Below are 23,151 nucleotides of genomic sequence, written 5' to 3'. Positions count from 1 at the left end.
TGGGTAAATTAGTAATGTGTATTTTTTAATTCAATTTAAAAAGGGAAAAAGGTGAAATCACCTGAATGTGAGAAACTTAGCCTCCCAAAACTTGGGTTAAGCCAGTAGAGGGATTTTGGAAGTATATAAGAAATAACGTCTGGTGCATTGATTGGAGTATGAAGCCGATGTCTGATATTAGTAGGACAAATTGGAAGTGCCCCACAAAGGTAAATCAGTCTTTAATCAACGTTCTCAATTCCACTTTGGAATTACAGCAGAAATGCGCTCAAAATCATTCCCAAGAACGTAGGCAAAAGATTCCTTCTCCTGGCTACACTGTGTGCATAACATCAGATGGATATTGGGCCACTCGACTGAAACTAGAACCGACAGGGAGACAAGTAATCCTAGGAATTCTGACACTCTGCCCAACTTGGAAGCAAAGTCCAATTAAAACCACTTCTTGGGGAAAAGTGAAACGAGAACCAGAAGGCGATTCATGGGCAGGGCCAACCTCTGCTGTGGAATTCAGCTGGGGAATTCAAAGTTTTTTGTTACCAGGATTAATGGCATTAGAAAATAGAATACTGATAGATTATTTGACTTGGCAAGTAGAGGCACTATCACAAGCTACCCAGAAAGGGTTTCAAATTATTAACAGGCAGGTTCAAGCAAATACTAAGATGACCATACAGAATAGGTTAGCATTAGATTTACAATTGATTAAAGAACAAGGGGTGGATACTTAAAATGAGATACAGAACATTGTTGTGTCCAGATACCCAATGTGACTGATGATTTGCAAAGACAGCTAGATGAGATGAAAAGAGTAGTGGAAGATAGTAAAGCTATCCAAGAGACTGCAGAAAATAATTGGCTAAATAAAATTCTGCAAACCCTAGGAGGATGGTCACTAAAAGGATGGCTGGCTACATTATTAGAAGGGCTAATTTTTATGACAATAATTGTTATCATCCTTGCTATATGTGTTGGCTGTGTAAAGCAAATAATTGAAAGAAATATGTGGAAGTAATAATGACTTCTAATTTAGAAACTTTGTAAAATAATTTTAAAAGTTTAAAGAAAAGGGGGGAAAGAAAAGAGCTAAAATCCCCAAAGACAAAAATAAATGTTGTAAATATCTTGGTTGCTCAACTCTAAGGTATGTTTCCTTTTAGTTTCCCTTTCACAGATAATTTAGCCTAGCCTGTCAGTATTGTTGGCCTTAAGTAAGGAAGCTTAGATAGCAGAATTGCTAACGAGCATTCTTTATTTGAAGGAAACCTATATATGGTCTTTCCCCCCTCCTAACAATAATCGTTACAGTAAGAATGCTTTGCCTGTGTTAAATCCTTGGTTAGCTGAGATAGTTGCAATGTAGATAGAGAAAAAGGAATTCTTCAGGCCCTGTGTCCTTGGAAAGGGCTGATAAGGAGAAGCTACACAAGAACCAACTGGTTTTGGGTATGCAAGGAGGGTATGAGCAAGACAAAAATGGACTGAGCATGCGTAAAGACAAAGTTCAGTCAGCGGCCAGAGTGATGAAGACTTCCGACTTCCTCCAACGACCACCAGAAGATCCCTAAAGACCACCTAAGGACTTAAGTACGCATGCGTCAGAGACACTTACGTATATTAATGAGTTCCAAGAAATCTCATGTTTCTATAAATTAATCTTATGAATATGTATGACTTTGCAATATATAATCTCTGTGACTTTGCTTGTCTGTCGGAGCACTTATGGTGGAGCGATCCCCAGTGCTGCCCAGCGCTGTAATAAAGGATGCCTGCTTCATAGTAACTCTGTTGCTATTGAGTTTTATTTTGGGAACACTCTGAAACTCCGATTCGCCTGCTGGGAGATTCAGATTTTAAAGGGTAGTCTCCACGAATTTTGCTTCAGACACATGCTGTTTGACAAATCCAAGGACCACGGGGATACAAACCCCCAGAGTATCCCCGATGGCTTTGCTCAGTAAGCACCCAGACCGCCTGCCCTCAACAGGCAAGGTAAGTACCATTAAGGCATTGCTCCCAATGGGGTTATGGGCTGGGGCCCCTCAGCAGCTCCCGTGCTGGGAAGCTGAAGGGTGGACAAGGAAAGGACCCCTCCCCAGGACCCCTGCAGAGAGAAACCCACAACTACCAACAGCTGCTGGGGAACAGGCTCCTTCTGAGCATTCACACACCAATGCCTGCTGAGGGGACAGCAGGAAGGACGAGGCCGCAAGCAGCCGCTCCCTCACCGGCCCCAAAGGGAGGCGGAAAACGGGGGGACACGGGGAGAACGAGCCCGCCAGGCTCCCTTCACCACAGCCGCCTGCCCCTTCCCCCGCACCGAGCGGCCGAGCCCCAGCAGAACCGACGGCAGGTCCCTACCCGCGCTACGCCCGGCCCCGAGCTCCGCCGACGCCGCCTCAGGGGGGCTCCGGGCACTGCCGGCCGCTCCCGCCGCCCTCACGGCCGCGAGCAGCGCTGAGGAGAGCGAGGGACCACGCCCGCCCTTCAAAAGCCTCGCGCAGCCCGCCCGCCCCTCGACCAATCAGCGCCAGGGTCGAGGAGTGGTGTGAAAAGACAGCCAATCCGAGACAGCGGCGGCACCGCCCCTCCCGTGAACACGATCCGCCGCGGCCCCCCCGCCCTGCCCGGGCACCACGGTCCGGCACGGGGGGTTTGGGGGTGCGAGCGTGGGGCCGGCACCGAGCTGCTGTCCTGAGCGCCAAACTGGGGGACACTGGCGGGTGACAAAGTCCTTCGGTCAAAGCATTTGTCTGGGCAACGCACCAAGAGATGGACACGAAATAATGAGGGACTGGAACCGAAATCAAGCTGAGAAACCCTTCATAGCACCGGAAACGGCTGACGTAAAAAAGATTAAGTAACAAAAACAAGTTGTCCCTAGTTGGGTCTTGCCTAGGCAGCACGGGAGCGTACGTATCCTTTCCAACCCTTTGTGCATTGACAGTGAAACCCTGCTTGTCAGCCAGGTCTCGGTCTCTCCGTGGACAACCTGAGACCCATGCTTCAGCTTTTTCCACAGCAGCGAGGGGTTAAAAATGAAGCGGGGGAGATCACCTGGGTGTAGAAAGGGAGCCAGGGCAGAGCTGTGAAGGCAGATTTTAAAACAGGTTTTCTCAGAAACAGAACTAGAAATAAGGACTTTGTCCTGTGCTGTATAATCAGCTGATCCACTGCTGATGTGGCAAGGAAATATGTTTACAAGGGCTGTAGCCAAGAGCAAGGCTTCAAGCCCCATGGTGAAGTCACCTTTGGGAAAGAATAATGGAGAAAACAATTAAAAAAAGAACCAAGAAGGGGAAGTCTCCCACTGGTGACCAGTGGAGAAGGGAAATGATGCAGCTTCCCCTTGCAAGCAGCCTCTCCTGGGCTCCTTCATGGGTTTTAACTGTCATCATCATTAAGACACATCACTCATTAGGCTACCAGTGCTGATTAAAGCCTGTTTTTCCACTGTGGTGTCCTAAAATGGCACTTCTTGCTCTGTTCAGGGGCACTTTATTACAGGGCATATTCCTCTGTTTGCTTCTGTTTCTCATAGTCCTCATGAGGCTTGGTAAATACACAGTTAACTTTGTGCCCAGCTACATGCACACACACCTGTATCAGTGATCCATTAATCATGGTTGTTATTAATACCCAAAGTCCTAGTTTTCCCTCATTTGGTGCCAGAGAAACTATTTAAATAGAAGACAGAAGCAATCTATGTCGTCTTCTTGTTGTATGCACATATAGCAAAGCAAAACAAAGTAATATTTAACTTTCAACGTGCACAGGCTTCCTAGCCTCCCATGCTGCCCATGTAAGACACAAATAAGGAAACTTATTATTACTTAATCCTCCTTACCTGAGCCCTTTCTGGTGCTGTTAAGGGTCTTTCAGCTTGGTTTTGTTTCCAGTGCCCCATCAGTTGGTGTTTGGGATCCATTGGTGGTTGATAGCTGTCGGTGATGGGCATCCATCAGCGCCTGATGTCCAACGGCATCTGCCATCCATCAGCTCCCCCTCTCCTTCATCACATATGGATAAACTTGAGTTTAAACCACCAGCGATTTCTGCCATCTGCTATTTCTCTTCTCTTTTCCATTATGGTATGTTGCAAATGAGTGCTTTAGATCGCTTAAAAAAATCACCAAAGGTATTAGCAAAAGTGGTTTTAATATGATGTTGTACAAGTGTGACTTAAAGTTCAATGGCAAGGTTCACTATTAATTACTGCATGAAAGTAATTATGGAAGTACTTATGGAAGAAACATACAGGAAAACTGGGTTACACAAGTTAAAATGATTCACAGAGAGACCAGGGATACAAAAGGGTACAGAGGACCCTCCCGTGGAGTCACGAGGTTCAGAGTAGACCCCCTTGCTTTCTAAACTCCTGATGGAGCTTAGGTGCGGCTCGGTCCAATCTTAGTCTCAGACTTGGACAAGGGTTTATATTTAAGGGATTATATGTGCAAAATTTATCAATTCGGCACGCAATCAAAGTTACCAAGACAAAATCAAAGTTACCAGGCTACAAGGTTATGTGCAATACCAGTCGCTTACCAAAGATCTGCTGTTGGTAAAAGGTCTCTCTGCCTCGAGGAGCAGCCGTGAGAGGTGTCCCAGCTCAAGGGGAGATCACCGCCGTGCAGCCACGCTGCCTGGCAGGGAGAGCTCAAAGAAGACTCCCTTAGGCTGTCATATTAATAGATAAAGCGGTTGGCTCGTAGTCAGATTACATGCGATAGGAAAGATATGCATGAGGCTCCTTGTAGCCACAGCTTGCTTTGTTCCTTGATAAATGAGTCTTGGAAAAGCCACCCGCTATTCATGCATGATGGGTGTTCCAAGGTCATGTGCATCCATGCTCTCTGTGCCACTCGGCTTCTTTGTGGGTTCTCAGAGAACAGATCGGAACCAGGAGTTCTTGGCCCGGCCACGGCTCAGGCCTTTACCTCCTTTGGATCCCATACCAAACTACTGCTAGCTTGGTTAAGAGGTCAAGTGCCTTCATCACATGGATTTAACAGCACTTAATTTCACCCCAGAAACTTGGAAAGCAAACTCCACAACTGCCCTTCTCTCCTGCTCCCGTCCCCACCACCTCTCACAGCTCCAGCCTCATCCTTCCTCCTCTCTCCTTGACTTTGCACCAGTTTCTTGTCTTTTTGCTCAGAGGAAGGAAATTTCACCCACTACCGCCGCCTGCTTCTTCCTGCTTTGCTCCCCATTCACCACACAGCCAGCCCCACCATGTGGCTGTACTAATTACACATGTATTAATATTTAATTACATGTATTATAATTAATGTTAGTGTTATATTGCTGTATTAATATTACTGCATTGATAATACTGTATTAATAATACCATATTGATAATGCCAGAAGGAGGGCTAGAGAAAGCAAGCTAGAAACATCCCCGTCACAATGTGCACACGATTGCTCACCACCACGCACGGCTGAACCACGCAGCAGCCAAGGACGCTGCCATTGGCAATGAATCCTCCTTACCCAAGCTTTTGCCCCGATAACCTAACGAGTGGCACATCTGAACAAAGCGGAGAGGTAAAATCCATGAAATTTGGCAGGGAAAGCTGCATCGGTGCTCTTTGCTGCCGGCTGCTTGTGGGAGATCTCGAAAGGAGAGGTGTGGAAAGGAGACAAGGCTGAGAAATAAAAACAGAGATAATATTTTGTGCCTTCACCAGGTGAGCCAGAGCCCAACCTTCTCCATGCCAACGCCTTGCAGCGCCTGGTTGTCCTGTCCCATGGTCACAGCCAAGAATGTGGTTTCATCCCCAATGTGAAGCCCCCAGTCCCAGGCAGCACATCCCAGCTGGTGTGGGAGTGTGTGGCTGGGCACGGCTTCTCCTGGGGTGTCCCTGGGGCAGCGGAGGACCATACCCCCCCCATCTGGCCACCACGGAGAGGAACAATGGGGGGACTCGGGGTGCAGCTCCCCACCAGCTGCCAGCTGTCTCATCCCACTGGGTGGGTTGCAAGATGGCCGAATCTTTTGATTCCCTGATGGTTGACCAACAAAGGCTGATCTGTGCTCAAGAGAGCCACAGGGCCAGTAGAGTCATGACAATGACTCAGAGGAACAGCCTGAGCAGCAACTTTACTAACTGGCGAATTCAACAAATGGACAAACTTTACGAACTGGCAAGCTCAAACGAACGAGCAGAGGCTGTTTGCCAATGGAGCTATTCTCCGAGCAACCCGTCACAATTTATCCAAAACTTAGATCTAGTGCAAGAGTAGAGGAAGAGAGAAGTGAGGAAAGGAAAGGAGAAGAGAGGAGGATAGAGAAAGGAAAGGTATCACCACCCTTGGATCCCGCGGTGACGATGACAGGCGTGGCAGTCCTCCGGTGATGGGCGTGCGTGGTTCTTGGCGGACATGCCTTTTATACGCTAATCCCCACCTACGGTTCTGCCCCTTGAGGACTTAGATGGTTCTCGTTCCAGAAAGTTCCAAATCTTCTGCACAGGCGCCGTGGGAGGGGGGTGGTCACGAGAGGTCTCTCAGGTGGTTGCAAGCCCCTTCCTCAGGTAAACCCTGTGTGACCTCTGGCTGTAGGTGGTGAGGGCCACCGGAACCCGGAACCGTGCATACTCCGATGCGCTCTCCCCGTCCCGCTCTCTCTCTCCCCCAGCCTGTGCTCGCCGACCTGCCATGGCCGGGCAAATCACGCCTCACCTCACTGTTGGAGACATGAACTCTTTCAGTCTCTCACACCACCCCGTGGCTCAAACGTTGTCTATATAATCTTCATCTAGGGTGGCGATTTTCACATAACAGATAGAGGATAGAGAAGATCTAGAACAGAAAGTTTGTGAAATCATACATTTTCAACAAGAGCTGGCAGAGGGTCCTTGATTTAGTCTTCCAGTGTGGTGATACAAACACTGCGAACAGCAGGAGAAAAGAGAGAAAGCAGAAGCAAGCAGACGGGTAATCATACATCAAACAAAAGCTATGCCAGTCATTAGGAATAGAAATGCAACCAACAGGGCTATTCCAATTTGCATGAACCATTTTCCCCACCCTGTGAGTCCCCAGGATTGTAGGAGGGAGGTGAACCAAGATCCAAGTGCATGCCTGTCAAACCAGTCTTTTGGTTGGAGTGATCAGAATAGTTCAGCAGTTTGATCGGCAATTTCTTTCATTTTGGTCCGTGCCTCCTCTATAGTAGTACTGGCATTGTGAATAGTTATACAACATTCTCCATCACTTAAATTCAAGATACCACATACCCCTTGTTCTTTTAACAATACTATGTCTACAGCTAAACGATTTTGGAGCATCATTTTTGACACTTGTTGGACTTGTAAATTGAATTCTCCTAAAGCATATCTGGTCCAATTACTTAGAAAGTGTACTTGCCAGGTAATATTTTCTAGAACAAAGTGATGTTGCTTTAGGGTTACATATGGGGTAAAAATGTGGGGTTTCAGGTCATGTTTTTGGGGCTTCTGCCACTTCCCAGCCAGGGAGGGCTGCTGAAATTGAAAATACAAGATGGGCATACAGGATAGGATGACTAATCCACATTTCAGACCAGCGTGATATTTCAGTGTTAAGTAGGAATAAAATTTCCTGTCAGAACATCCCCAAACTAGTCCCAGGGGGGCTGGGTATATGCTAGTTTTACAGGTCCAGGTATCATTGTAGTCCATGAAATATATGTCAGGTTTTGCAGTGAGTGGCAGGCTCTTCAAAGGGTAGTGTGTACGGGGTATGCTGCAATACTTGACTCTACCATAATCCTCAGTTTCATTTTAAGTCTTTTTGCACAGAATATCCCAATTTCTATATCCACAGGAAGGATAACCCCAAATACACATGCCTTATCAGAACCCTTACTCTCTCCAAGAGCCAGGTTTTGCAGGGGTACCCAGGACCAGTGTTACAGTTAAGAACTTTGGGGCACATAAACAGATCAGACTGGCTATGCTGTGGGGGATTGGCATACCTTAGTGGTTGCAGGAGGGGTCTCATTTGCAACCGCATTCACTGTAAATGTGTCAGGCCTCTAGGTTCATGCCCCACGCTATTGGGAAGTTGTATACGCCAAGAGATTCCCATTTAGGGAATAATCAGCCTCATAAAAATCCAGTAGTTCTAATGGGTGAAAGAAGGAGTCAAATGGGAAATAGGAGCAAGGTACAGAATATGGGCTGGCCAGAGCACCAATTTCATTCCATAAGTAAAATTCATGGTGGGTGAGTAGCATTGCAAGAGGACCATTCCCAGAAGTGTGAATCAGACTTGTTATAATAAACAAAATATGCATCATTCTGCCCTCAGATAAAGTTATAAGTTATCCAGAAAAGGGGGAAAAAGACATAGGGTTGTTCTATAGTTTGATTAATTTCCAGGTTATACATAATATTGTCCTGCTCTCGCTCTCTCCTACCCCATGCTTACCAACATGTTGTCACCATGCAAACCATGCCCTGCCTCACCACAATGTTTGAGACATTAACTCTTTCAGTCTCTCACAGAAGAGATGAAGCTGCAAGTCCCCAGCATGGGGAAGGCCCTTTCTCCATCACCTGCATCACATCAGAGCCTGGGGCTTGCTGCAGATATACGGCCGTAGCTGTGAGCAGCTCGAACTCGCAACAGCATGGTTGTTCAAATACACACACACTGCTTGTCCGCGCACCAGGAACCTGAAACAAAAAGGAAAGACACTGCTGGTACTGTCACGTTAGCAGTTGTCCCCTCAAGGCGGGGGACAGGAGACCCCCACCAGGAGACAAGAGCTGCCTGCAAGGGACAGTCCCAGCGGACACAGCCCACCAGGCCCTTGCCTGTCCCACACCAGGACAGTCGCTCCATGGCCCCAGCTCGCGATGGGACTCACGTGTCATTGAAGCTGCTGCCATCCACCCACTGCAGGTGCTCGCCCTGTCTCCGCAGCCCAAGCCAGTAATCAATGTTGCCCTTGAGGCGCAAGAGAAACTCCTGGGGAGGAAAGAGAGAAGCCAACAGTCAGGAGCTGCTGCCAGCCCCACACGAGTCACTGTCCCAGCCCCACACCGCTGCCACCGGCCCAGGGACAGCAGCAGCTCCCACCCAACGGCTGCTCCAACAAGCTCCAGAGGCTTCTGAAGGAGCTCACCAGCCCGGCCAGCGGCGTTGCTCCTGCTCTGCCAGAGCTCTCCTCGGATCGGGGTCCAGCCAAGCACTGCTGGTGGGCAGATGAGTCCTGGGCTCCGTGCCACACCCCGTGCCTGCCTCCCTCCAAGGTCCCAGGGCAGAGCTGCATCTCTGTCCCTACAAGCACCTCTCACCTGCCCAGCACCAACACCCAACCCAGACACCCCCCCTTCATCCCCACACAGCCACAACAGCCCCTCACTCACCTTTTCCCAGTCCCTCTTGAGCACAGCCAGCAAGGCCCCGTGTGAGGAGCACTGCTCCTGGCTCCAATCCCAGCTCCCCTCCTCCCTCGAGAGGTAGTAGCAGACATCACGGTACCCAACCCAGTCGTCGGGACAGGCCAGCACCTGAGCCACAGGCAGACCTGCATTCCCTTCACACCTTCCTGCTGGAGAGGGAAGGGGAGAAGGTCAGAGGATTCCGCTCCACAGGGACCAGGGGACACAGGTCCATGGGGCAGGGAAGGAGGCAGCCCTGGGCCCCTGCCATGGGGATCCCCAGTTTGCTGCCAGGGACCTACAGGGAGCAGACACCCCAGGGGTTAACAGCCTGCCCCATGGCACAGCTGGGGGTGTCCCTGCTCCTCCCCAGGACCCCTGGCACAGGGCAGGGGCACAGCCAGCCTGAGGGCCTGGCCCCACCACGCTCCCCCCACCAGCCTGGGCCTCACACACCCACGCCTGCCCCAGCCTGCAGGGGAAGGGGCTGCATCCAGCCTGGCACTGCACAGGCTGGGCTGCCAGCACCACACACAGCTCTGCACCAAGGGGCAGGACAGAGGCAGCCGCTCCTCTCTTACCTGATACTACAGCAAGAGCCATGGCCAAAGCCAGGACCAGAGCCATGAGCACAGCCAGAACCAGGACCCATGCTGGATGGAGCATGGACAGCTTGCCTGGAGGAGGAAAAAGCCACTCGCAGTGAGGATGGCGCTGTCCCAGAGCGGGCACAGCCCTCGTGTCCCCACCAACCCCAACACAAGCTGCCCAGGGAACATAGAAGGGACCCCACAGCCCATTTCCCCCCCCTCACACACACAGCTGGCTGCAAGAAAGCCAAGGGACAGTCACACACACCAGGGACAAGGCTCTCACACTGCAGACATGTAGGGACAACCTGCAGCAGGAGAGCTGCCAAAGATCTGGGGGCGGAAGGAAGGGTGTCTGTGACAGAACACCCAATGAGGACAGAGCAGAAGACAAGCCCTTTCCAGAGAGCTGGAATAAGCCTCACACTTGCCAGCCCCACTCCTTGGGGGGTGACACTGCCCCAGGGACACTGTCCCCTCCCTACAGGCCACAGGGTTGGCCCTGCACTCACCCAGAAGTCTTCTGTGCATCCTTTTGTCTGTATCCCCAGGCACCTCTGGGTGGGGGGATGCCCCTCCATCCTGGGGACTCAGGGGCTCCTTCACATTCCCATCACTGGAGCAGAATCCAGTCCTCTGCTCTTGTCCCATGGCACACCGACAAGTGGAAACTCTTCGCTTGCACCAAGCAGGAGCTTGCGCCTAAGGCACCACAACTGCAGGCAAAGCCTGTATCAAGCCAGGCTTAGATACAGTTTAACCTCCACTGGCCCTGCAGTGGGGGCCTGGTCAGGCTCAGGAAGGCAATGGCAGCACACTCCTGCCCTGTCCCTGCTCCCCCTGTGACGCTGCTGCGTGTCCCCAGCACCCATCCAGCACCTGGGGAGACAAGCGCAGCATCAGTGAGCTCAGGGACGGGCCCTCGGCCCCCAGCAGAGCCAGCACCCTTCCCACCACCCTGCATGCACCCTTCCCAGACAGCCCCCAGGGCACTCGCTGCCTGGGAACATCCCCCTGCCACCACTCAGCCCCCCCACTCCATCACCAGTGACAGCCCAGGCACCGGAATGGGGGGGCCAGGGTCCCCCCAACACACCTGCTGAGCCCTCCTCCGCACACCACAGCTGCTGGACACCAGCAGCCCCAGCACCCCGCGCTGAGGCAGGGGCCACACCTTGAACCTTTGGAGCCAACAAGGGGCTGGAAACTCAGTCACCCTGGGGGCGATGGGATGGAGGGGGCCTGAGCAAAGCTTCTTACGGGGTGCTTAGGAGAAAGACTGAAGACAGGGCAAGGGAGGGATCCAGGCAGATCAGGGAGGAAACGATAGAGGCCTGCAATTTATTTTTTTTTCACTACTTATCTGACAGGGCCCTGCACCCCTGGCCCTATCAGTCAAGACAGAAACCGACACTCGCTACAGCTGCCGGACCACAAGCTCCCTATCATGCAAATACCAACACCTGGAAACCACCTACTGCTGGCACAGGAGAGTTGCAAAGCAGGCTCAGCTGGCACCAGGGGACAGGACTGTGCCCGAGGGGGCTCGGCAGGCTTCTGCAAAGCAGCTTCTGCCCTGGCAGTGCTTATACAACCCATTTTTTTTTAATTGCTTAAGAACAAAGAGGGGGCTTCCTGACAGGAAAAACAGTAGTGGTTCCTCCCCTCAACGGCCCCAGAAGGGAGGAAGCACCCACGGCCGCAGGGAGGGAGGGGGATTGGGGTCCTGAAAGAGAACTCACTGCCCGAGAATGCCCAGGCAGGCCGAGGGCCCCCCAGGAGCCCGCCGCAGCCCTACGGAGCCCGGCGCCAGAGGGAGCAGTGGAGCCCGGCCACGCCGAGCCCAAGGTCGTCTGGCAGAGCTCCCGGCTGCAGGGCTGGCTGTCAAGTGGGGCACCGGCACAATATGCGTTAATTCCGATGGGGTTATGGGCTGGGGCCCCTCAGCAGCTCCCGTGCTGGGAAGCTGAAGGGTGGACAAGGAAAGGACCCCTCCCCAGGACCCCTGCAGAGAGAAACCCACAACTACCAACAGCTGCTGGGGAACAGGCTCCCTCTGAGCATTCACACACCAATGCCTGCTGAGGGGACAGCAGGAAGGACGAGGCCGCAAGCAGCCGCTCCCTCACCAGACCCAAAGGGAGGCGGAAAACGGGGGGACACGGGGAGAACGAGCCCGCCAGGCTCCCTTCACCACAGCCGCCTGCCCCTTCCCCCGCACCGAGCGGCCGAGCCCCAGCAGAACCGACGGCAGGTCCCTACCCGCGCTACGCCCGGCCCCGAGCTCCGCCGACGCCGACGCCGACGCCGCCTCAGGGGGGCTCCGGGCACTGCCGGCCGCTCCCGCCGCCCTCACGGCCGCGAGCAGCGCTGAGGAGAGCGAGGGACCACGCCCGCCCTTAAAAAGCCTCGCGCAGCCCGCCCGCTTCTCGACCAATCAGCGCGCAGGATCGAGGAGTGGCGGGGAAGACAGCCAATCCGAGACAGCGGCGTCGTCTTTTTGTAAACCGCTCGGTGGAACATGAACCGCCTTCTCACTGTCGGTGGTTGGGCTCCTCACAGCCCAGACGCTCTCTTTTGGGAAGCAGCTAGGGCATTTTTAACCCCCAGGGCCATCAGAGGGTGCAGGGCACCTCCAATTCTAGCAGCTGAGGCTGCTGCCATTTTTCCAGGCCGTTTCCCTGCTCGTGCGGTGCGAGCAGCCCCTGGCAGTTCCAGCTCCCTGCTCCTTCAGGCTGTTTTCCCCTCTTTTTGGGGAGTGAGGGGCGCTGGGGGGTCGTTATGGAAACCATTATGAAGCAGCGATGGGTGTCCCGGGGGAGGACAGCGTGTCACCCCTGTGCTTGCTCTGGTCCTCCCAAAAAGGGGCTCAGTCCCCTCTGCCCTGCCCGGGCACCACGGTCCGGCACGGGGGGTTTGGGGGTGCGAGCGTGGGGCCGGCACCGAGCTGCTGTCCTGAGCGCCAAACTGGGGGACACTGGCGGGTGACAAAGTCCTTCGGTCACCGGCAATGGCTCCTCCTCGCCCTGGCCTGGGCTCTACCCCTCCCTGAGCACCCCACAGGGGGGTCCCGCCACGGGCAGCAGCCGGCAGGGATCTGGGGCTCTGAGGGCTCCCATCTCCCCTCCATCGCTCCAGGGCCTGGCGGCAGCAGGGTTCAGCGAAGCGCACCCTAAACGTGAGCGGGAGACGAGAGCCTTGTCTTGAAAAGGTGACGAGTGCTGGGAAAACTCTGCTGTTGTTTACTGATAAGGCTGTTCTTGGCTATAGCCCTTGTAAACTTATTACTTTGTCACAACAGTGGTACAGCATGCGTCTCTGGATCAGCTGATTATACAACACAGGAAAAATTCCTTATTTCTAGTTCTGTTTCTGAGAAAACCTGTTTTAAAATCTGCCTTCACAGCTCTGCCCTGGCTCCCTTTCTACACCCAGGTGATCTCCCCCGCTTCATTTTTAACCCCTCGCTGCTGTGGAAAAAGCTGAAGCATGGGTCTCAGGTTGTCCACGGAGAGACCGAGACCTGGCTGACAAGCAGGGTTTCACTGTCAATGCACAAAGGGTTGGAAAGGATACGTACGCTCCCGTGCTGCCTAGGCAAGACCCAACTAGGGAAAACTTGTTTTTGTTACTTAATCTTTTTTACGTCAGCTGTTTCCGGTGCTATGAAGGGTTTCTCAGCTTGATTTCGGTTCCAGTCCCTCATTATTTCGTGTCCATCTCTTGGTGCGTTGCCCAGACAAATGCTTTGACCGAAGGACTTTGTCACCCGCCAGTGTCCCCCAGTTTGGCGCTCAGGACAGCAGCTCGGTGCCGGCCCCACGCTCGCACCCCCAAACCCCCCGTGCCGGACCGTGGTGCCCGGGCAGGGCGGGGGGGCCGCGGCGGATCGTGTTCACGGGAGGGGCGGTGCCGCCGCTGTCTCGGATTGGCTGTCTTTTCACACCACTCCTCGATCCTGCGCGCTGATTGGTCGAGGGGCGGGCGGGCTGCGCGAGGCTTTTGAAGGGCGGGCGTGGTCCCTCGCTCTCCTCAGCGCTGCTCGTGGCCGTGAGGGCGGCGGGGGCGGCCGGGAGCGGCGGGACCCCCCCTGAGGCGGCGTCGGCGGAGCTCGGGGCCGGGCGTAGCGTGGGTAGGGACCTGCCGCCGGTTCTGCTGGGGCTCGGTGCGGGGGAAGGGGCAGGCGGCTGTGGTGAAGGGAGCCTGGTGTGCTTCTTCTCCCCGTGTCCCCCCGTTTTCCGCCTCCCTTTGGGTCTGGTGAGGGAGCGGCTGCTTGCGGCCTCGTCCTTCCTGCTGTCCCCTCAGCAGGTATTGGTATGTGAATGCTCAGAAGGAGCCTGTTCCCCAGCAGCTGTGGTTTCTCTCTGCAGGGGTCCTGGGGAGGGGTCCTTTCCTTGTCCACCCTTCAGCTTCCCAGCACGGGAGCTGCTGAGGGGCCCCAGCCCATAACCCCATTGGGAGCAATGCCTTAATCGTACTTATCTTGCCCGTTAAGGGCAGGCGGTCTGGGTGCTTACTGAGCAAAGCCATCGGGGATACTCTGGGGGTTTGTATCCCCGTGGTCCTTGGATTTGTCAACCAGCGTGTGTCTTGAAAGATAATAGAGAAAAGGTGTCCTGTCTGTCTTTGGGGTTTTGAAGAATTATTCCTCCTCCCAGGACCATTTGTCTACCCCCGTTTTGAGTAAGACTGATGGTTCCAGCTTCTGTTTGGTGCTCCCCTTGCACCTTTCCGTACTGTAAGGACGTCTGCCTTAGCTGTTCTATATTATATGCCACCATGGTCACAGCATTTTGGGGTTCACCACCCCATATTGTCTTGCCTCTTTGGCTGTTCTTCTGCAGCCTTCTCCCAAACCTCCAGGTCCTCGAGTATTACATCATCCTCCAAACGCACTGCCGTCTGTAGGCCACTCTTCTTGCCCTTTCCTGTTCACTGTGCTGCAGCGGGTGTCTGGAGGCTGCTGCGGTGCCTTGTCCTGCTGGGTAAACCCCGTTCCCTCCCCTCTCTGTGAGTGATGGTGCTTCCATCCTGTGTGGCCGCTGAGGAAAGTGGCTGCTTCTGCCTTTCCTCACTCTGTGCTCCCATTGACACTGAGCTCCTCGCCAGCACCAAAAAAAAAAAAAAAAAGTAATGGTCTGTATGTTTTCCTCCCTGATCTGCCTTGCTCCCTCCCTTGCCCTGACTTCAGGCCTGACTTCAGGGTGTCCTAAGCACCCCGTAAGAAGCTTTGCTCAGGCCCCCTCCATCCCATCGCCCCCAGGGTGACTGAGTTTCCAGCCCCTTGTTGGCTCCAAAGGCTCAAGGTGTGGCCCCTGCCTCAGTGCGGGGTGCTGGGGCTGCTGGTGTCCAGCAGCTGTGGTGTGCAGAGGAGGGCTCAGCAGATGTGTTGGGGGGACCCTGGCCCCCCCATTCCGGTGCCTGGGCCCCCACTGGTTGTGGAGCAGGGGAGCAGAGTGGTGGCAGGGGGATGTTCCCAGGCAGCGAGTGCCCTGGGGGCTGTCTGGGAAGGGTGCGTGCAGGGTGGTGGGGAGGGTGCTGGCTCTGCTGGGGGCCGAGGGCCGGTCCCTGAGCTCACTGACGCTGCCTTTGTCTCCCCAGGTGCTGGGGACAGGCAGCAGCGTCGCAGGGGGAGCAGGGACAGGGCAGGAGTGTGCTGGCATCGCCTTCCTGAGCCTGGGTGTCACCCCCCACAGGGCCAGTGGAGGTTAAACTGTATCTAAGCCTGGCTTGACACAGGCTTTGCCTGCAGTGGTGGTGCCTTGGGCGCAAGGTCCTGCTTGGTGCAAGCAAAGAGTTTCTACTTTTCAGTGTGCCATGGGACAAGAGCAGAGGACTGGATTCTCCTCCAGTGATGGGAATGTGGAGGAGCCCCTGAGTCCCCAGATTGGAGGGGCATCCCCCCACCCAGAGGTGCCTGGGGATACAGACAAAAGGATGCACAGAAGACTTCTGGGTGAGTGCAGGGCCAACCCTGTGGCCTGTAGGGAGGGGACAGTGTCCCTGGGGCAGTGTCACCCCCCAAGGAGTGGGGCTGGCAAGTGTGAGGCTTCTTCCAGCTCTCTGGAAAGGGCTTGTCTTGTGCTCGGTCCTCATTGGGTGTTCTGTCGCAGACACCCTTCCTCCCTCCAGATCTTTGGCAGCTCTCCTGCCGCAGGTTGTCCCCCCACACCTGTGGCATGAGAGCCTTGTCCCTGGTGTGTGTGACTGTCCCTTGGCTTTCTTGCAGCCAGCTGTGTGTGTGAGGGGGGGAAATGGGCTGTGGGATCCCTTCTATGTTCCCTGGGCAGCTTGTGTTGGGGTTGGCGGGGACACGAGGGCTGTGCCCACTCTGGGACAGCGCCGTCCTCACTGCGAGTGGCTTTTTCCTCCTCCAGGCAAGCTGTCCATGCTCCATCCAGCATGGGTCCTGGTTCTGGCTGTGCTCGTGGCTCTGGTCCTGGCTTTGGTCCTGGCTCTTGCTGTAGTATCAGGTAAGAGAGGAGCGACTGCCTCTGTCCTGCCCCTTGGTGCAGAGCTGTGTGTGGTGCTGGCAGCCCAGCCTGCGCAGCACCAGGCTGGATGCAGCCCCTTCCCCTCCAGGCTGGGGCAGGCGTGGGTGTGTGAGGCCCAGGTTGGTGGGGGGAGCATGGTGGGGCCAGGCCCTCAGGCTGGCTGTGCCCCTGCCCTGTGCCGGGGGTCCTGGGGAGGAGCAGGGACACCCCCAGCCGTGCCATGGGGCAGGCTGTTAACCCCTGGGGTGTCTGCTCCCTGTAGGTCCCTGGCAGCAAATTGGGGATCCCCGTGGTGGGGGCCCAGGGCTGCCTCCTTCTTCCCTGCCCCATGGAGCTGTGTCCCCTGGTCCCTGTGGAGCGGAATCCTCTGACCTTCTCCCCTTCCCTCTCCAGCAGGAAGGTGTGAAGGGAATGCAGGTCTGCCTGTGGCTCAGGTGCTGGCCTGTCCCGACGACTGGGTTGGGTACCGCAATGTCTGCTACTACCTCTCGAGGGAGGAGGGGAGCTGGGAGTGGAGCCAGGAGCAGTGCTCCTCACGCGGGGCCTCGCTGGCTGTGCTCAAGAGGGACTGGGAAGTGGTGAGTGAGGGGCTGTTGTGGCTGCGTGGGGGTGAAAGGAGGGGTCTGGGGTGGGTGCAGGCGCTGGGGTTGGTGCTGGGCAGGCGAGAGGTGCCTGTAGGGACAGAGGTGCAGCTCTGCCCTGGGGCCTTGGAGGGAGGCAGGCATGGGGTGTGGCACGGAGCCCAGGATGCGTCTGCCCACCGGCAGTGCTTGGCTGGACCCCGAGCAGAGGAGAGCTCTGGCAGAGCAGGAGCAACGCCGCTGGCCGGGCTGGTGAGCTCCTTCAGAAGCCTCTGGAGCTTGTTGGAGCAGCCGTTGGGCGGGAGCTGCTGCTGTCCCTGGGCCGGTGGCAGTGGTGTGGGGCTGGGACAGTGACTCGCGTGGGGCTGGCAGCAGCTCCTGACTGTTGGCTTCTCTCTTTCCTCCCCAGGAGTTTCTCTTGCGCCTCAAGGGCAACATTGATTACTGGCTTGGGCTGCGGAGACAGGGCGAGCACCTGCAGTGGGTGGACGGCAGCAGCTTCAATGACACGTGAGTCCCATCGCGAGCTGGGGCTGTGGGGCGACTGTCCTGGTGTGGGACAGGCAGGGGCCTGGTGGGCCGTGTCCGCTGGGACTGTCCCTTGCAGGCAGCCCTTGTCTCCTGGTGCTTGAGGGGACCCCAGCTAACCCGACAGTACCAGCGGTGTCTTTCCTTCTTGTTGCAGGATCCCGGTGCAGGGCCAAGAACCTTGTCTGTTCCTAAATGACCGTGATCTCAGGAGTTCGAGCTGCTCACAGCACCGGCCATATCTCTGCAGCAAGCCCCAGGCTCTGATGTGATGCAGGTGATGGAGAAAGGGCCTTCCCCATGCTGGGGACTCGCAGGTTCACCTCTTCCACCAGCGCGAGGGCAGTAGCAATGTTCGTGCCTCAGCTGCTGCTCTGTGCTGCAGTGGGTGTGTGGAGAGTGGTTGCATCACTTGGTTTTATTTCCTGGGTTTTATTTCTCTCTTTCTCTCTCTTTTGTTGTTTTCCTTTTCATTACAATTTATTATTATTTTTTTAGTAGTATTGATTTCATTTTCATTATTATATAATTACTCATTATATCGTACCATTATTTATATTTCTTACCATTACTGTATTTTTTTAAATTTTTATTTCAGTTATTAAACTGTTCTTATCTCAACCCAGCAGTTTTCTTTCTTTTGCTCTTCTGATTCCCTCCCCCATTGCACTGGGGGCTGAAGGTGAGCGAGCGGCTGGGTGGGGCTTAGTTGCTGACTGGGGCTAAACCATGGCACAGTCTCAGCAACAAGTCACCGCTAGGTCTCGGGGAGGTGAACCTGCAGGACAGGGAGATGTGGAAGCAGACGCGTGGCTGCCTGGACCGGGACCTTGGATTGCGCGTGGAGGGGGTTTCTTTCTGCTTCTGGGACCACGCCAGGAGTCATCTTGCTTCTCTCACAATCCACACATACCTGCTTTTGCACTGTGCGATGGAGCTCGAGCAGCTGCAGCCAGGTGAGATGGGTGCTGACAGCTCGGTGGAGGTCCCTGGCCTGGTGCAGGGCAGGAGGAGTGAGTTGGCCCTTGTGTGGCACCCCAGAGAGTCACAGATGTTGATGCTACTTTTCTACTGATGTTTTTCAAAAAAACATTTTTAATAAAACATGGTAAACTAATAAACATGGTAAACATGTGTCGTGGTTTAGCCCCAGCTGGCAATTAAACCCCACACAGCCGCTCGCTCACTCCCCCCTGGTGGGATGGGGGACAGAATCAGAAGAGTAAAAGTGAGAAAACTCGAGGGCTGAGATAAAGACAGTTTAATAGGGAAAGGAAAAGCTGCGCACGCAAGCAAAGCAAAGCAAGGCATTCCTTCACTGCTTCCCATGGGCAGGCAGGTGTTCAGCCATCTCCAGGAAAGCAGGGCTCCATCACGCGTAATGGTGGCTTGGGAAGACAAACGCCATCACTCCGAACGTCCCCCCCTTCCTTCTTCTTCCCCAGCTTTATATACTGAGCATGACGTCCTGTGGTATGGAATAGCCCTTTGGGCAGTTTGGATCAACTGTCTTGGCTGTGCCCCCTCCCAGCTTCTTCTGCACCTGGCAGAGCACGGGGAGCTGAGGAGTCCTTGACTGGTGCAGCAGCAACTGAAACATCTCTGTATTATCAACAGTGCTTTCAGCACCAATCCAAAACATAGCCCCATACCAGCCACTATAAAGAAAATTAACTCTATCTCAGCTGAAACCAGGACAACATGGTAAACATCCCTGCTTACAGATCTTGATGCTATTTTTGCTACTGATGTGTTTTTAAATGAAACATGGTAAACTGCCATGGGTGTCCCTTCTGTTCCGGAAGGCGCCTGCTCAGGGCAGCCCTGTCCGTTCCCCTCCTCCATCCTGTGTGCGCTTCCCATCCCAGCTTCTGGAGCGTTGGGGTACACGTGTGTGACGTGGCGGCTGCCCCCCGGGGTCTTCTCCCTGGAGCCCTGGCAGCGTGGGGTGCTGGAGGCTGGAGGGGGATGGCTGGAGCTCTCTGCTGGAGCCCCTCACGGGGTGCTGGCTCTGCCCCATGCCCAGGCGAGTTCTGGGGCTCCCCCTGGGCCGTGCTCTGCTGAAAGCCACTGTCCCTCCCCATCACCCCTTGTTTTCCTGCGTACAGGGGCTCTCGGGGACCCCCCAAATCCTGCCCCCCTCAAGAAGGTGCTGCTGCAGGAGCCCCAGAAGCAGCTGAAAGCAGCCGTGGGCATTGGGGAGGAACCCGACAGGGATGGTGGGTGAACAAAGCTCGCTGTGTCCCCTTGCGAGTGCAGTGCTGGTGTGGCGGCAGTGCGGGAGGGCCCCTTCCCAGTGCTCCCAGTCCCTCCATCCTCGAGCGTGCCAGTTAGGGGTTCAGATGGCAGCAGGGATGGAGAGGAGGGCTGTTGGGGCAGTCCTACCTCATCTTTCTTGGGCTAGTTCTTCCTGAGCTGGGGAGACCCTATTTTTGAGGCTTCTGCCATGGGCAGAGGCTCTCCTCTCGTCCCCTGGTGTCCCCTCCTCTCCTCACCAAAATGGATTTGGGGTTGTTTTCCCTATTGGAGCTAATAAAGTAAATGCCATTAAGTCCTGGAAGGGCTGGGAGGAAGGACGCAGGCAGCCTTGCAGCCTGCTGAGTGGAGGCACTTGCCAGTGAGTGGCAAAGGATGAAAGAAAAGCAAGGGCAGGAGCTGATAAACTAGTGCTTCATTAGGCTAATGAACTAGCTGCTAATGAGGAGGCAGGAGAAGTGGGGACCCATGGGTTCCTGATGTGCCTCAAATTCCTCCTGCCCTAGCTTGTGCCACAGCTCCTCGTCCTTTCCCCCGTGGGGAACAGCCCCCTACCCCGCTTTTCCTTTCTCTGGAGAGAAAGCCCCCTGTGCCCCATGGACCCCGCCGTGCCCCTCACCTGGGCGTCAGGGCTGCTGTCCCCAGGGCTGCTGTCTTTAGCCGTGGCAGGAAGCTCAGGCCCCGTTGCCAGTTCACACCTCGACAGCACGAGCCCGAGCGGTCACCCGTGCTTTGGTTTCCTGTCCCCTCCTCCGTGTGCCCAGCCCCGTGCCCTCCCGGCTCTTCCGCGGCATGGAGGATGAGGATGGCTACATGGTCTTGGGCAAGCGGGGTGCTGCGGGGAGCCCGGGTCCCCTCCAGGATGCAGGTATTGGGGTCGTGTCTGCTGGTCCCTCCCCTAAAAATTTGTGGGGGGAGAGAGGAAATATGGGGTGGTGATGACCGGTGTGAGTTGAGAAGGGGGAGAAGTGGGGTGATGCTGCTTGCTGGGTCCCCAAGAGCTGCTCAAGCTGGGGAAACTGAGGCACGGCGTGAGGGAGGAGGGTCTGTGGGGGCTTTTCTTGAGGCTGTGGCTCGTCAGACACCGCGGGCTGGCTGCCGTCCTGTCTCCGCCAAGCTATGGGTCTCAGCTGTGACCCCAAAAGGGGGAGCAGAGGGATCTTTGGGGACACCCAGCTTCTGCTGCTGGTCTCTTACTGGGGTCACCCCTTTGTGCAGGGGGGTCTGCAGGGTTTTGGGGGGTCTCACCAAGGTGCTTTGCCCCAGGACACCCTGCTTTGGGCTCTCTGGGGATGGGTGGGAGACACACAGAAGCTCTCGAGCCCCCCCCTTTTTTTCATACCCCTTCCCCTGACCACAGGATCCGGTGTACAAGACCCCCAGGGGGGTTTTGACCCGTGGTGGGCGCGTGTCCTCGCAGGAGCCCCCTGCTGTCCCCGCTGCCTCTTCCGGGCCCTGATGGCCATCCTGGTGCTGTCCCTCGTGGTGTGCGGTAAGTTGGGCCCCACTGGCTTTTTTGGGGGGGGTTGGTAGGGCGTGGGTGCCCCCTCCATCCCCGAGGGAGGATGCCCTGACTGGGCTCAGCCTCCATCTCTCCCAGTGTCTTGGCTGGTGGTCGAGAGGGGACAGCTCGAGGGGACCGTGGGGTGCGGGAATGTGTCACTGGGATGGAGTTGTGCCGATTTGGGCTGTATCTACCTGGGGCTGAGGAAGAGCCTGTGCGCCCTGCAAGGTAACCCACCCCCTCATGGGGTCCCCTCAACAGGGACCCCCCCAATAAGCCATGATGGAGCATCCCTCCGACCAAACCGTGCTGTCCCCCCCCAGCTGATGCAAGGCTCCCCCGGGGTGCCTTAGCGTGGCCCTGTCCGTCTGTCTGTCTGCAGAGGGCGAGGGGTGCAAGCTCTGCCCCATGGGCTGGACGCTGCATGGGACCAAGTGCTATTGGGTTGCCAATGAGATGAACCCTTGGGACCAGAGCAAGCAGGACTGTGTGAATCGGGGTGCCGAGCTGCTGATGCCGGGGGACCAGGAGGAGCTGGTAAAGGGACCGATGGCATCAGGGATGTGGGACGGGTCCCAGGACTGCAGCCGAGGGGCTGGTGGCACCTGGGGGTTAGGGGCTTGTCCAGAAATCTGGGGTCAGCACCCACTCCTGTGCCCAAGCCTCCACGGTGCCTTTGCCAGCGTCAAGAGCGTGGGGGACACTGGTGGGGCTCGGTCCTGGGGTGGGGGCTGTGCAGGGCCAGGCTGGAGCCTGTTTTGGGATGGCGATCTGTGGCACATCAGCATCACCACCTGCCTGCTCTGCCATTACAGCGTTTCATAAAGGAAATGGTCCAGAAACCCAGCCGCTACTTCTGGATCGGCCTCTCCATCCCCTCTGCCGGGAAGGGCTGGACCTGGCTGAACGGCTCCCGCCTGGACCAGAGCCGGTGAGCGCTTTGGGGAGGGATGGGTGTTGGGGTGGGCACCTCCACCGTCACCCGAGGGACCCTCGTGCCATGACACGGGCTCCCTCCTGCACCCGCAGGTTCCAGCTGAGCCCCGGGGATAAAGGCAGAAGCTGCGGGATGCTGAGGGAGGACAGGATCAGCTCTGACAACTGCAGCTCAGCATTGCAGTGGATCTGCCAGAAAGAGGCCACCCAGCTCTGAGCCAGAGCGGGGCCGGGGCATCACCCTCCCCTTCCCCATCCTCTCATAATGGGCCAACAGCGGGCAGGGAGCTGACCCCTCATTTGCATGCTAATTTGTATATAATAAGGGAGCTGCGGGGTAGGGGGGGCTGAAGGTATCTGGGGTCAGAACAAGCCATGGGGAGAAACCACCAGCGGTGAAGACACCGGTCAAAAGCATTGAAATCCTCAATTACACCCAAAAAATCACCATCAACGGATGCTCAGAGGAGGAAAAAAAAGAGTCGTCATGGGGTGAAAAACAATTCCTACAACTCCAGATCCTCCAGCAGCTTCGTCAAGGCCGTTTATGACGAGGTTTCGGCCAAGCAGAGGTGCAGCCGGTGCCCTGCATATGAAAGCTGCCCCACGGGAAGGGATTCTGGGGAAAGGGGATGAGAAGTCTTTCTAAAAATATAGTAAAAGAATCATTTTTAAAAAATCCACTTTTGGGGGATATGGAGGAGGAGGCAGAAATCAGCTGGAGAGCAATGCTGAATTTAGAGCAGGTTTGTTGATGCCAAGGTGATGTGAGCTCTTGCCAGGGAGAGGAGAACCCTGAAAAGATGCTCAAGAGGGTGGAAAAATGATTTCAGGTAAAACTGGGATAATTTGGTCAACGGGGATAACCATCAGCCATCGCTGGTA

The 23,151-nt window shown here is 55.3% G+C and overlaps 4 protein-coding genes across 10 annotated transcripts in view; 2 read left to right on the top strand and 2 right to left on the bottom strand.

The window, feature by feature from the left end:
* The window catches only part of ZNF692 (zinc finger protein 692), a 60,139-nt gene extending 56,546 nt beyond the window's left edge, over positions 1 to 3,593 (bottom strand). For both annotated transcript variants that reach the window (XM_072847918.1, XM_072847923.1), the window contains exon 1: positions 2,362 to 3,593. The gene's annotated coding sequence lies outside the window, so the exon portion shown is untranslated. The remainder of the gene's footprint in view (positions 1 to 2,361) is intronic.
* Positions 3,594 to 4,139: 546 nt separating this feature from the next.
* On the bottom strand, positions 4,140 to 12,342 carry LOC140644890 (C-type lectin domain family 2 member B-like). 5 transcript variants are annotated; one of them, XM_072848098.1, is made up of 7 exons: positions 12,230 to 12,332; positions 10,480 to 10,846; positions 9,959 to 10,054; positions 9,363 to 9,547; positions 8,861 to 8,961; positions 8,547 to 8,666; positions 4,140 to 6,691 (listed from the first exon to the last, which is right to left on the bottom strand). In XM_072848098.1, the coding sequence occupies exons 2-6, from the start codon at positions 10,616 to 10,618 to the stop codon at positions 8,552 to 8,554; spliced, it is 636 nt and encodes a 211-aa protein (XP_072704199.1). In that variant the 5' UTR covers positions 10,619 to 10,846; positions 12,230 to 12,332; the 3' UTR covers positions 4,140 to 6,691; positions 8,547 to 8,551. The 5 variants fall into 5 exon arrangements, with proteins under 5 accessions (XP_072704199.1, XP_072704200.1, XP_072704198.1 ...); XM_072848099.1 differs by having other exon boundaries at positions 4,140 to 5,651; XM_072848097.1 differs by having other exon boundaries at positions 4,140 to 8,666; positions 10,480 to 10,683; positions 12,230 to 12,342.
* Positions 12,343 to 14,108: 1,766 nt separating this feature from the next.
* Positions 14,109 to 18,150, top strand: LOC140644900 (C-type lectin domain family 2 member B-like). The gene is made up of 7 exons (XM_072848126.1): positions 14,109 to 14,275; positions 14,812 to 14,952; positions 15,779 to 15,923; positions 16,345 to 16,440; positions 16,855 to 17,039; positions 17,452 to 17,552; positions 17,728 to 18,150. Exons 3-7 carry the CDS (start codon positions 15,785 to 15,787, stop codon positions 17,840 to 17,842), a joined length of 636 nt encoding a protein of 211 aa, XP_072704227.1. The 5' UTR covers positions 14,109 to 14,275; positions 14,812 to 14,952; positions 15,779 to 15,784; the 3' UTR covers positions 17,843 to 18,150.
* A 43-nt stretch (positions 18,151 to 18,193) lies between these two features.
* Positions 18,194 to 22,900, top strand: LOC140644893 (killer cell lectin-like receptor subfamily B member 1B allele C). Of its 2 annotated transcripts, none has more exons than XM_072848110.1 (6): positions 18,194 to 18,252; positions 18,332 to 20,694; positions 21,187 to 21,318; positions 21,713 to 21,867; positions 22,170 to 22,261; positions 22,360 to 22,900. In XM_072848110.1, the coding sequence occupies exons 2-6, from the start codon at positions 20,619 to 20,621 to the stop codon at positions 22,481 to 22,483; spliced, it is 579 nt and encodes a 192-aa protein (XP_072704211.1). In that variant the 5' UTR covers positions 18,194 to 18,252; positions 18,332 to 20,618; the 3' UTR covers positions 22,484 to 22,900. The 2 variants fall into 2 exon arrangements, with proteins under 2 accessions (XP_072704211.1, XP_072704210.1); XM_072848109.1 differs by having other exon boundaries at positions 22,146 to 22,261.
* Positions 22,901 to 23,151: the final 251 nt, after the last annotated feature.

The sequence above is a fragment of the Ciconia boyciana genome, chromosome 29, assembly GCF_034638445.1.
Source record: "Ciconia boyciana chromosome 29, ASM3463844v1, whole genome shotgun sequence".
In the NCBI taxonomy this organism is placed as follows: domain Eukaryota; kingdom Metazoa; phylum Chordata; class Aves; order Ciconiiformes; family Ciconiidae; genus Ciconia; species Ciconia boyciana.
The sequence above is the reverse complement of the archived record's forward strand: the minus strand, read 5'-3'. Positions and strand labels throughout refer to the sequence as shown.

Excerpts from the sequence above, each read along its gene's own strand:
- LOC140644890 (XM_072848097.1), bottom strand. The coding sequence starts at position 10,618 with ATGGGACAAGAGCAGAGGACTGGATTCTGCTCCAGTGATGGGAATGTG. Across the intron at positions 10,055-10,479 it reads GATGCACAGAAGACTTCTGG|GCAAGCTGTCCATGCTCCAT; the intron begins GTGAGTGCAGGG and ends TTCCTCCTCCAG. Across the intron at positions 8,667-8,860 it reads GGCAGCAGCTTCAATGACAC|GTTCCTGGTGCGCGGACAAG; the intron begins GTGAGTCCCATC and ends TTTTTGTTTCAG.
- LOC140644900 (XM_072848126.1), top strand. The coding sequence starts at position 15,785 with ATGGGACAAGAGCAGAGGACTGGATTCTCCTCCAGTGATGGGAATGTG. Across the intron at positions 15,924-16,344 it reads GATGCACAGAAGACTTCTGG|GCAAGCTGTCCATGCTCCAT; the intron begins GTGAGTGCAGGG and ends TTCCTCCTCCAG. Across the intron at positions 16,441-16,854 it reads GGCTCTTGCTGTAGTATCAG|CAGGAAGGTGTGAAGGGAAT; the intron begins GTAAGAGAGGAG and ends TTCCCTCTCCAG.
- LOC140644893 (XM_072848109.1), top strand. The coding sequence starts at position 20,619 with ATGGAGGATGAGGATGGCTACATGGTCTTGGGCAAGCGGGGTGCTGCG. Across the intron at positions 21,319-21,712 it reads GCTGTCCCTCGTGGTGTGCG|AGGGCGAGGGGTGCAAGCTC; the intron begins GTAAGTTGGGCC and ends GTCTGTCTGCAG. Across the intron at positions 21,868-22,145 it reads CGGGGGACCAGGAGGAGCTG|CGTTTCATAAAGGAAATGGT; the intron begins GTAAAGGGACCG and ends CTGCCATTACAG.